This window comes from Orbicella franksi, chromosome 6 (assembly GCF_964199315.1).
Source record: "Orbicella franksi chromosome 6, jaOrbFran1.1, whole genome shotgun sequence".
In the NCBI taxonomy this organism is placed as follows: Eukaryota; Metazoa; Cnidaria; class Anthozoa; order Scleractinia; family Merulinidae; genus Orbicella; species Orbicella franksi.
This window is the reverse complement of record NC_138150.1, coordinates 17,061,656-17,073,550: the sequence shown is the minus strand read 5'-3', so window position 1 is coordinate 17,073,550 and position 11,895 is coordinate 17,061,656. Positions and strand designations below refer to the sequence as shown.

General features: G+C 39.5%; 2 protein-coding genes across 2 annotated transcripts; both read left to right on the top strand.

Annotated features, from left to right (window-relative positions):
* The first annotated feature begins 626 nt into the window (after window positions 1–626).
* On the top strand, window positions 627–2,015 carry LOC145490403 (adenosine receptor A2b-like). The gene has a single exon (XM_081469532.1). It carries the CDS (start codon window positions 1,005–1,007, stop codon window positions 1,932–1,934), a length of 930 nt encoding a protein of 309 aa, XP_081325658.1. The 5' UTR covers window positions 627–1,004; the 3' UTR covers window positions 1,935–2,015.
* Window positions 2,016–8,020: 6,005 nt separating this feature from the next.
* On the top strand, window positions 8,021–11,732 carry LOC145491035 (uncharacterized). The gene has a single exon (XM_081470173.1). It carries the CDS (start codon window positions 8,382–8,384, stop codon window positions 9,315–9,317), a length of 936 nt encoding a protein of 311 aa, XP_081326299.1. The 5' UTR covers window positions 8,021–8,381; the 3' UTR covers window positions 9,318–11,732.
* Window positions 11,733–11,895: the final 163 nt, after the last annotated feature.

The following is an 11,895-nucleotide window of genomic DNA, read 5'->3' as shown; positions in this document are numbered from 1 at the left end:
GGAATAAATTTTATCACATATCAGAATAAATATATCTTATTAGATGGTTTGGTGTGTAGTATCGCTGTATATTTTTAGGAGTTGTGCCGTATTTTGACGAGCCCGTAGTGCGAGTCAAAATAGAAACAATGAGTAAAAATATGCAGCGATACTAAACACACCAAAACATCTAATAAGAGATTTGTTATCCAACTGCTGTAGTCAATAAATTTATCAGTGAAAGAGGGAGAGTGTGACAGCTTTGCGAGCGCGCGCCGACCTGTACGGCAAACAGGTTTTCTACTGTACAATATCGCTGTATATTTGTACTGTTATTTGGACGGTATTCGCTGCAGTTGTTGTAAGAATAAGCAGTTCTACTGGCCGTATTGTTGTCTCTTTCATTTGCATAACAGAAACTAGAGGTTATAATTAACAGCAGATGAAACTGGTAGCAGTTTGCAGGTGTACAACGGATTAATCAGTTTAAGCAACCGTTTTTATTGGTTCACCTCAAAGTTCGTCAAAAATACTCCGCTGCGCGTCGTACTTTCAACTCTCTTCTTGGTGTTTGGAAATGTGGTCAAACACGGTCATTCATGATCATGTTTTATATACTACTTACAAAATTCAAGACGCACGGATATAATTAAGCAATTTTATTTTAATTTGACCGCAAACTTTATGAACCATTCGGTTGAGGTATTTTTTTTTGCAAACAGAGGATCTGACAGAGTGACGTCTGGAACGCTTTTCTACTCTCGTTCACTGAGGATTGGTAGTTCTGTTTGCAAAGACAGAAATCATTTGCTCTTTAAAAGTGATCCAGTTGGTCCGTGGCATGGGAAACCAAAACTACCTTAGCTTGGGGTACAACATCTTGTAAGTCAAACGATCAGTGCCCTGAAGTCTTAGCTTAACGGTGATCCAACTAGTTTATGGCGAGAAGGAAGAAAACTCTGTTAACTTTGTAAACATTGTTGCAAGTCATACTCTCACTGACCTTAAAAAAATCGGTCAATGCCATGAACTCCTTTTGTGAATTTCTGCTGCAGCGCTCTCCCAAAGTCTTCGAATTTGCAGACCTTCGTTCGACGTACATCGCTATTTGTGTCTTCAACAGTTTTCTGTCCTATACCGCCATCATGCTGAACGCTGTGACAATCCACGCGATAAGAAAAAGTTCTTCATTGCCAAAGACTTTAAAAACATTGCTTCTGAGCCTTGCTGTTTCAGATGTTGGTGTTGGTTTGTTGGGACAGCCTCTTTACACCTCACTTTTGTTAAATTGGTTACAACAAAAAGACCCTGGCTGTAAAATCCATTTGGCTTTTGCGATCACAGTAAGTATTGTTTCCTTGGCCTCTTTCTTTAGTGTTGTGGCTGTAAGTGTAGACAGGTTCTTGGCAATTCATCTTCATCTCAGATATCAGGAACTTGTGACTCACAAGCGTGTTATTGCTGTGGTGATCTCAATCTGGCTGCTTAGTGTACTTTTTCCTTGCTTGGTCTTCTGGGTCTCGCGCGATATTTTGTTGCCTATTGAGCTTTCTGTTGGAGGTTTTTGTCTTCTTCTTACAACAGTGGCTTACATCAGAATTTATTTAGCCGTACGACGTCACAAGAATCAGATTCAGGTTCTGCAAGTACAAGACGTAGCAGAGAGTGGCGAAATAGCAAATTTTGCTAGCCTCATTAAATCTGCGGTCGGTTTATTCTACGTATATCTGGTGTTTTTGATTTGTTATTTGCCATACCTTGTCGGTTTGGTCGCCTTTGACTTGAATGGCCCCAGTATCTCTTTAAAGAGATTTTCCCTTTTCTCGTGGATTCTTGTATATCTCAACTCATCACTGAACCCAATAATTTACTGCTGGAAGATGAGACACATTCGACACGCTGTCATGGACATATTGAGGAACATACCTTGGTTTAGAAATAGCGCTACACAGTAATCTTAAGACCGGCCACTTTCAGTGTTTTTGTTGTTTAATCCAGTAATTTAAATACATAAACAACAGCGGTTTAAAACCACCCTAAGGACTGTAACTGTTTGTAAAATTTTCTCCATTTCAAATTCTTTGTTATATGTCTTCATCGATGCCGCAAAGTTGATGTAGTTTTTCATCTTGTACTTTTTAATAAGCACTAATTAAAATCAGTTGTTTGAAAAGTTCCCATTTATATAGCGGCACTGTTGGTTGTCAGCCTAGTAATTATGTAGCTGATAATAATGTGAATGAAGATCAAAATATTCCAACTTGAGTTTTATCTACTGTGGATATTAATCATATTTTGAATATTGCCAAAGTTGTTTATACTCGGGCTATGCACTGTGTCATATTCAATTGTGTATGGATTGTGACTTTATATTTAGTGGTAGTTTCACTTCATATGGTGTTGATTCCCTTGAATAATGTGCTGCTTCAGGAAAAACTATCACCCGCATTTGGAAACACGCACGCCACATGCGCAGCACATGAAACTGGCAGCGTTTTGCAGGTGTACCATTAATTAGCATCAGAAGCATATCACCTCGAACGAGGTGATATGCTTCTGTTAACATACTAAGCGTCTTTTTGAAGATATATTCCTTTTTTCTCTTTTGAAATTATAAAACGAATTTATTTATGAAATTTCTTGTATGCAGGTACCAACTTTTTTTCGATCAACGCTCTAGGCATGTAGCTCAGGATCTTTATACGGTAGTGTTCTCATCTATATCTCTTTTACCACGTCCAAAAGATCCGAAATAGAAGAGAGTTTTGTAGTTTTTCGAAAAAGATATAGCTTGGTTAATAGAAACAACAAATAGGCAGACACTGTTGACATTTTCATGGTTTGAATGTGATGAGTAATCCATAAGCTGTAGATTGGCGTTTGTCTTATCTTGTTCACTATTCACGGGTATTTCTGCGATACCATTATTGCATTTGTTCCATCAACTGACAAAGAGTTCTAGTAATGATCCATCAAAGAATAAGTGATATGAATAGCTGGAAACTGTTGTCAATCACCTTAAGCACCTTAACTTCTCTTTCAAAACGAGTCCTGATGCACAACCTTTCATATTAAAATGAGTTTGTCTTGAACTTTCATTGTCTTGCAAATCAAACTCATTTCCATATGAAAGGTTCTGCACCAGGACTCGTTTTGAAACAGCGGTAAAAAGTAACTCGGAAATGACTTATTAGCCCATGTCTATTTTTCGGTGTTTTTAAAACTGGTTATTCATCAGTGAATTCATGCATTTCAAGTTGATCTCGTTACCATTGTTCGCTCCTACTTGTGGAGCCGACATTGGAACAAATAGTAATTTCATTGCAGTCGTCGGTTTAGCGGAAAGCATTACATAGGCTAGGAGTATGTTTTAAATCGCGAAATAAATGAAACTAATAATTTAAGTTACATTGCACAAATTAACATATGAATATGATCAAATGCACGGTTTTGTTCGCCGCCGGAACCAACAGTACATATTTAGACTTTTTCTTTCTTTTTTTCTGTTCCAATATTTTAATTTGATAAAAATTGACCAAATCTAAGTGTCTTACTATTATTATTATTATTATTATTATTATTATTATTATTATTATATTTACTTTCTTTTCTTTTCTTTTCTTTTCTTTTTTTTCTTTTTTTTACTATTACATACCATACTAACATTACCTACAATACTTACATTACTTACAATACAACCGTTACTTACACTACGATTACTACTTACACTACGATTACAAACACCACAAATACTACAGACACGCTGCCTACACAACTGATAATACAAATCTTACTCTACATTGTACTCTAATTACACAATTACTTTTTTAATCAAAACTATAACAAAATTCTCGAACGTGATTGGCTAACAGCAGCCCGATTTGAGCATTAATTGGACAGTGTACGCGTTATGCTTGTAATATCATGGGTGACAAATTACTCCTTAATTTTGGCGCGAAATTTTAGCGTTAATTCATAATTTCACATGTGAAATTACAAAATTGCTATGGCAACATCTCTTGTTTCTCGATCAGTGCCAAGATGGCGTCGAGATTTAAGACGGTGACCATTGAAGAAGTTACGGTATTAAAAGAAGCGGCAGAAAACTGAAATACGTGAAAGAGCACAATTAACTGGGTGAGGGTTTTTGAGAAGTGGTGAGACGAAAATAGACTTGAGAGAAACCTAGAGATGAATCTTCCTGAGCAGTTGGATGACTGAAGTACTTGAGCGGTTTTACGCCTTTGTGTGTAAACAAGACGGAACCGATTACGAACCTGGGTCCCTAACCCTGCTGATTATCTAACCACTCAGTCCGGAAAACGGTGGTCAGAAAGCTAAAGGCCAAGGGAGTTCCAAACTCAGTGGCCACGTTTACAATTTCCACAACTGTAATGTGGTGATAAACCAAGGATATGCCGGGCAGGCTAACGCTTCCTGCACAACAAGCCGCAATGTATAATTTGTCCGCAACCATGTTCCTTGCCAGCTCTGAAGGATTTTCAACTTTGTGCATTTTCGCTTGACTTTCATTTAGGCAAGTTTTCTGAGACCATAAAGTAAATTTTTAGTGATAATTTCACTTCAAAACAAACTGTCGAAACTTTATATGGCCTCGTGCAAAATTTAAGGCCCGGTTCAAACGTCGAACTTTACATGTGCTGAACCTAATAGCCCCAATTAAGTACATGATGAGATCGACGTTTGAATCAATTAAGTTTGACAGATGTTATTTGGGTCGACCCGGGAATTAAGTTCGACATGGCCAGTCGGTCAGTTCGACTACGGAGCGACTCCGATTCAAACGTCGAACTTTTCATGTACCGAACCTAATGCATACATTACAAATACATTAAATGAATGAATTTTTACCCAGAGATCTGCACGTTTCCTATTTTTGTCACGCACACACACCTTGTTTTGATCATTTGGAACAAAATAGCGGGAAGAGCGGGACGATATGTGTTCTTATTGCTTCAAGAGCACGAAACATACTTGCCTAATTTGCATAAACCACTTCTGCATGAGGTGTTCCGTATTTGAAAACGATGAGACTGTAGCGGGTTGGAAAGCAGCTAGTTCGGTGGCGTACTGCGAGTCGTGTTTTTGAGAGAAAATGACAAAACAAATGAATCTTGAAGAAACCGACGACAGGAAAGAACTGGACGAGGAATTGCGATGTTCCTTTGGGAATAAGCGATAATATCAGGCAAACCAAATTCAAAAATCGTCTTCGGTTGTTTAATGCTGATTGCATCTGAGTCGCCTTCTTCGACTAGTTCTACCCTTCTTTATCGCACTTGCAAGAAAAGCAAGCTCTTCATTTTCACAATTTGTCTTTCCCACATTTTCCCGCCATTTTGGTCAGCAATAACCGTCGTTTGCAGTAGTGTCTCTTTTATTTTTGCAATTAAGTTCGATTAAATTAGGTTCGACGTTTGAATCAACTGCCGAACTTAATTATTTGGGTCGACCCAAATTGGTATTAGGTTCGGCACATGTAAAGTTCGACGTTTGAACCGGGCCTTAGTTTCAGCTCATTTCAACGAGCGCCGTTGTCATTTCATTCATCAGTTCATGACGAATTAGAGCCAATCATTTAAGAAAGATTTGACAGTTGCCTTAATTTTGAAACATTATGAACAAGCACGAAGAAGTCGAAAGGTCTTTTTTGAGAAGAAACTCAGAAAATTACGAACTTTAGAAATAATGTGTGCTTTCAACTAAAACTACATTCTTCTTAATGTTCTCGGTTTTCTGGCGATAGAATAAACCAGTAAAAAAGTTACGGTTGTGAGCGTAATTTGTCACCCACGATATTAAAAGGTAATCAAATGGTTTTCTCGTGAAATTAGGAAATAATTTCACTTGCGTTTTGTCAAAATTCTGATAATTTTCCGAGCCTTTAGGCGAGGGAAATTATCAGAATTTTGACAAAACGCAAGTGAAATTATTTCCTAATTTCACTCGTCACCATTTAATTACACATACTAATCAAAACTATAACAAAATTCTCGAACGTGATTGGCTGTCAGCAGCGCGATTTGACCATTAATTGGACAGTGTACGCGTCATGTTTGTAATTGGACAGTACGCGTAATTTTGCGCGCGCGCTGTTTCGGTGCACTTTCTTGAGTAAACTGCTGTGTTTTTCAGCATTGATAACGACGTTTAATCGTTGAGCGCTCAATCGATGGTTTGTTCGTTTCTCGAATTTGGGGTGTAAAGTCCAGCTCCACGTCCCTGTCGTACACCCTGGGCAACGTCCTAAAGTAGGGGAGCGCCAGTCAGGGTGAAGTACGGTGGGGAAGCCTCATTCCTCAGGGCCGCTACGGTAACCGTGAAGGCCTGACTGGAACCCTGAAACGGGGCGGCTAACGGAGCTCTGGTGAAGCTACGAAGGCTAACCCCCCTACGTGGTGGATTCATTAGGTTACTGAAACCGAATTTTGTTATAGTTTTGATTAATTGGTAACAGGGCTTCGCGTCGACCAATTCAGTCTGTAATCATACTCGTGATTAACAAATCGGACTCCCGCTTCCCGGTCGTCCGATTTTGTTAATCACTCGTATGATTACAGACCGAATTGGACTCCACTCAGTCCTATTACCATTATTAATCATATACATGAAAAAATTACTCGATTACTTGTCTAATCCATCCTCCCGTAGTCCTTCTATCTCGGGTACTGAGGAAAATCAAAGAGGATCAAGCAACTGCAGTCCTCCTAATTGCCCCGAACTGGACCGGACAGCCATGGTTTCCAGACCTCATTCAAATGCTGGTGGATCGCCAACTGCTGCTACCTCAGCGCCAATCTCTGTTGTTTCTCCCATTTCAGCCAACAGCATACCATCCCCTGTGGAAGTCCCTTCATCTAACAGTTTGGTCGCTATCAGGGACCGTTACCAAGCAACAGGCCTTTCAAAGGCAGTTGTTGACATCTTGTTGGCCTCACGGGGAACGGACGCCCAGAAGCGGCACTCAGGTCCCTGGAGGGGATGGATACACTGGTGTTCTCAACGGGGTTCCTGTCCCATTTCAGCTTCTGTAGCAGAGGTTCTTGCATTTCTTGCATCCCTAGTTACACAAGGCAATTTGGAATACAGGACTACAGCTCTCTATAGGTCAGCTATTTCTCAGGCTCATGACCCATTTGGCACTACTCAGTTAGGAATTCTCCCCGTTGTGGCTCGTTTTATGAAAGGGGTGTTTACGATTAAACCTCCCAAACCTAGATACTGCTCTACATGGAATGTTAAGACTGCCTTGTCATTCCTAGAGTCCCTTGAACCCTTAGAAGAATTGACACTAAAGCAGCTTTGTTATAAAACTGTTTTGTTATTAGCACTGACTTCAGCAGCAAGAGCTCATGAACTGTCTGCGTTGGACCTATTCTCTCAGAAAAGAGGGATCATGGGAATTTTCACTCCCCACTCATGTGAAGAACTCCAGACCTGGTCACCCAGCTCAGAAGTTTCTTTTCTTGGCATTCCCACTGAGAATCCTAAGATTTGCGTTTTTCGTAGTCTTACCGCTTATGTGGAGAGGACAAAAGGATGACGGAAATCCACCCAACTATTAGTGTCATTTGTCTCTCCGCACAAGGCAATTTCAAGTCAGTCAGTCTCTCGGTGGCTGTCAAGAGCCTTGCGTAAGGCTGGAATTGAATTGAATTACATTGGCCACTCCACTAGGGGAGCGTCTACCTCTGCCGTTGCAGCGGCAAGACTGTCTGCTGATCTTATCTTGGAAGCAACGGACTGGCCTGGTTTCTGTGCAGACCTTTGAATGGTTCTATCACAGACAGTCATCTGCTGGTGCCTTCGCAAGGGCTGTGCTTAATGGTTGGATTTTGTCAATCGCGGAATACCTCTTTGTTATACAGCTTACAGGAGGCTTTGTATTGTTGCAGGACATTAAGTTTCTATCTAGCCTCATTTGAGTATTTATTATTCATTATGCTTGTGTTACTTCGCCTTATCCTATTTGCAGAAGGCATTGTATTGTTGTAGGACCTTATGATCTCATCTAGCTTCATGTAGTATTATTAAATTGTATGGCTGTGTTACTTTGCCTTGTCCTATTCGCTTGGCAGTATTGCTTTGGTAAACTGCACCAGTATTGCGACTATCAGTCGGAGAGGGGTGAAGAAGAAATTATATTTCCCGGGAGGGTTACTTACCTGACGGGGAGATGCGGTTCTCCTCTACCTCATTTGTTAGGAGAGAGAGCCTGGGAACGAGGTTGCGGTTTTCCCTCTAAGATGAGGATACAAAGGTAAACTATTCATTCTTTTCGTCCCTTTATTTACCCTCTCCCTACTCAGAAAGATTGTGTGCTCCCTGTGATCAGAGGCCAAAGAAAACTAAAGTGTCTGTCTCGTCAAAGAAAATTTCGGATGTTACGCTTGACTCCCCGCGTTCCCGGCCCAGGCTTACCCGCCTTAACATTTGGCGCCAGGTGTGAACATTGCCACTTCCGGCTTCTTTGCAACTGTGTTTCGCAGAAGTCGCGGACAGAACTTTTTATAATAACAAGCATGGGATTGGACCCATTTAGTGGCCATATGGCCGGACTGGTTGTAGATTCTTTCCTTCAGTATCCAGTGGCCTGTTCTTTGGTGTGTTGTATCGGGCTTTTCATTTTCTACCCAGTTTTCTATGAGAAAACAGACGCAACGAAAGGCTTGCGGTGGGTGATTTCTTGTATTGTCGTGTTCGTTCTTCTGTCAGTGGTGTCAATGTTTCTGAAGCCGACCCTCTCATTAACCGCTCCTCGTATCATTTTTCGACCAACACCTTCTTGCTCAACATACGACCGACCACCGCGCTACATCTGCTTTACTCTGAGTGGCAATGATCATCATCAAGTGTTCTACACCACAACGTGGCGAAAATGTCAGAATTCCGATACAAATATGAAGAATGCCAGCAAATTCTACGTCATCTCCTCCTGGATACCCTCGTTCGACCACTTTATTACAAGAAGGCCTGTGAAATTTGAACCCGAAAGCTCTCCTGGTGAGACCAAGATGTCTTATGTGTTGCCTGAAAATTATTGTGTGCGTGCTGCAGGTCCCCTGGGGGAGGACAGACTAAAAGTTGCATTTTACAGCATAAACGGAACCCAACATCATCTGCTCGATTCTGGTTACATCAACAAAACTGACCTCGAGGAGTTTCATTCTGGTTGGTACCTTGTGTCCAACTGCAAGTCTTACGTGTCAAACTGGCTTTTCAACTGTACAAGGGGATACGTAAGTTCCAATTATGTGCGATTGCAGCAGTATACCAGGCTTCTCCTTCTTGAACAAAGAGGTCAGCTCCCTCAATAAGGAGATTTGGTCTAGCATGACACAAAACGATGGTAGTGGTAGTTGTAGCAGTTGTAGGAGAAGTGTAGTAGTTTACACTACCGATAGTACAGGGGCAGTAACAGCAGCATGCACGCACGATGCAGTGGTCGTCTTTATCATTTGTGGTGGTTATTCATGGCTTTATGACAATCCTGGGAACTCTTCTGCATGTGTTTGATCATGAGACGAAATTATTTTGCGGGAATGGTGTTTCAAATGCTGCCTCCAGCTGTCCTGATTCAGGTTCCAAAACTGCTACTGGCAGTGTGACACTCAAATAGGTTCTGCACATACAGATCAAAGTTTTTCCACAAACAATGGCCCAAAATCTTTCAAATTACATTGAATCAACGATAAACTTGTTCTCTGGTGTACTCTGCAGCCCAGTTTATCAAAAGTACAATGGAATATATTTTTTGTAGCTGTTCTAAATTTGCACAGTTTGTTTTTGTCAATTATCATGCAGACTTCTTTTGATTTGCATTAGATGTACAGTATTCATGTCCACCTAATGGCAGCTCGAAGGAAATTGTTTTTTGACCCATGAAGGAATTTCACATTTTTTCCCCGCGTGAAAATAGGAAAATTGCAATAAAATACTAAATTTCTCTGTGAGACCACATAATGGCTTTATGTGCAGATGCTGTTGGAGAAAGGATATTCTGTATTGGTCTTTTGCAACTCTGCCCAACACAGCATATATTTTCTCCTAACTAGCCATCATTATATAAAGTTTGCTATCTCAGAATGGAATGTAGTTAGTACTATGAGAAGTATGAAGTGTAAGAAACCAGGTAAAAATATCCCTCACTGCTTTGTACCAGACAAGAAGTGTTCTGCTCAATTTACCACAGATTCTACAAAGATTTTCAACAATTCATGAAGAAAGATAGCAGAAAGTTTCCAAGTCCTGTTTGAGGGTCTTAGTTTTCAAGTTTCAGGGTCTTAATTATAATAGTAGGACTTTTAGGGTTCATAGTTTTCAAGACACCCCCTGATGGGACCCCTTTACACACTTTCGCTGTGATAAAGATTAATCTTATAAACATGCTGTTTTACTCCTTGTATTTGGATGCCCTTGACATCCTGTTTAAGGTTGACAGTTACTGGGTGACTCTCCACAAAACTTTGCATTGGGCAGATTAAGAAACAAAATTAAGTATCCCTTACCCAAAAGGACAAACCAAAAGTATACTTTAAGTAGATGACAAGAATATGGCATCAGTATTAAGTATAATTTAAGTATACCTGAATAATACTGCATGCAATGAAGTATAATTTCAGTACAGTTTGGAAAGTATACTTACAGTATACTGCATAAGTGAAAGTAATATTTACCAAGATGAAGTAGGTTTTAAACATAGTTGAAATGTACTGCACAAATTAAGTAGAAATTATTCTGATGCCTGACAAAGTAGGGAATAAGTATAGTGGAAATATACTCCCTGAAAAGACAGTAACTAACACTGTTATTTTAATTTAACATGACAAAAAAAATATTTATTTTTTTTTTTTGAAGAAAAGGTGGCATGAGGGAAAGCAGGGCTTCAAATAACAGCCGGTCAACGGCCAATGTCCAGTCAAAAATAGGTTTTGTCCAGTCAAATCCTTAGATGGCCGGATAATTTGTCCAGTCGTTTTACGCTGGTAAGGAAAAAATTTAGAGTTCCAAGTTTTAGATATTTAAAGGTTCAATATTATTGGCATTTGTGAAAAAGGAGGGAAAAAAGGCGGATGCTTAACTACCAGACCAAAACTTTTTATACATGATTCATAATAGTCGTTATTGTTTATTTATGGTCTGTGTGGGTTTTGTAAACATGACGTGAGAAGGATAACAAAACCTCTCAGTGTTGGTACAAGGGTGTGAAAATAACATTAACAAGAAAGCAAGTTTACATTCATTTGTCTACTTGTCAACATTTCCGTGTGAATCACTTAAGCTATAAATACCACGATTAACTAAACATTCTATATTCCAGACTTTTCCTGCAATGAGATTGATGCTCATGTACAATAAGTGCTATGAAATTTTACTTGTTTCATACTTAAACATCATGTGAAGGGTGGAGGGGGCACTTTTATAGCGATAAGACGTAATCAGTGTTTGTCCAGCCAAAAATGGGATATGTGCGAGCAAGAATAGGTTTGACCGGACAATTTGACCGTCACCAGCCGGGAAATTATTTGAAGCCCTGGAAAGATGTTTTTAAATTGCATTTAAGGTCATAAGTGCAGTTCACCATATGGATATTTCAGTGTGATTCAATTTTATCCTTGGTTAAAATTTTCTTCTCTTTTGTTTCAAACACATTATAAAACATTACCATACCCCAAAACAAAGCAAAAGTAAAATTTGAATTGAGAATAAAATGAAACAACACCATATACAAACACAGTTTTTAAAGCAATCATGATAATTCCCAAAATTTATTATCTTTGATGGTAGATTGTATGGCAAGGGGTAAAATAGCCAGCCTTCAAAATTTTACTTCTCCATTTTACCCTCACTTTTTTCATTAATCAGTTTAAAATCTTATGAGTTTAGTGCCTGTAA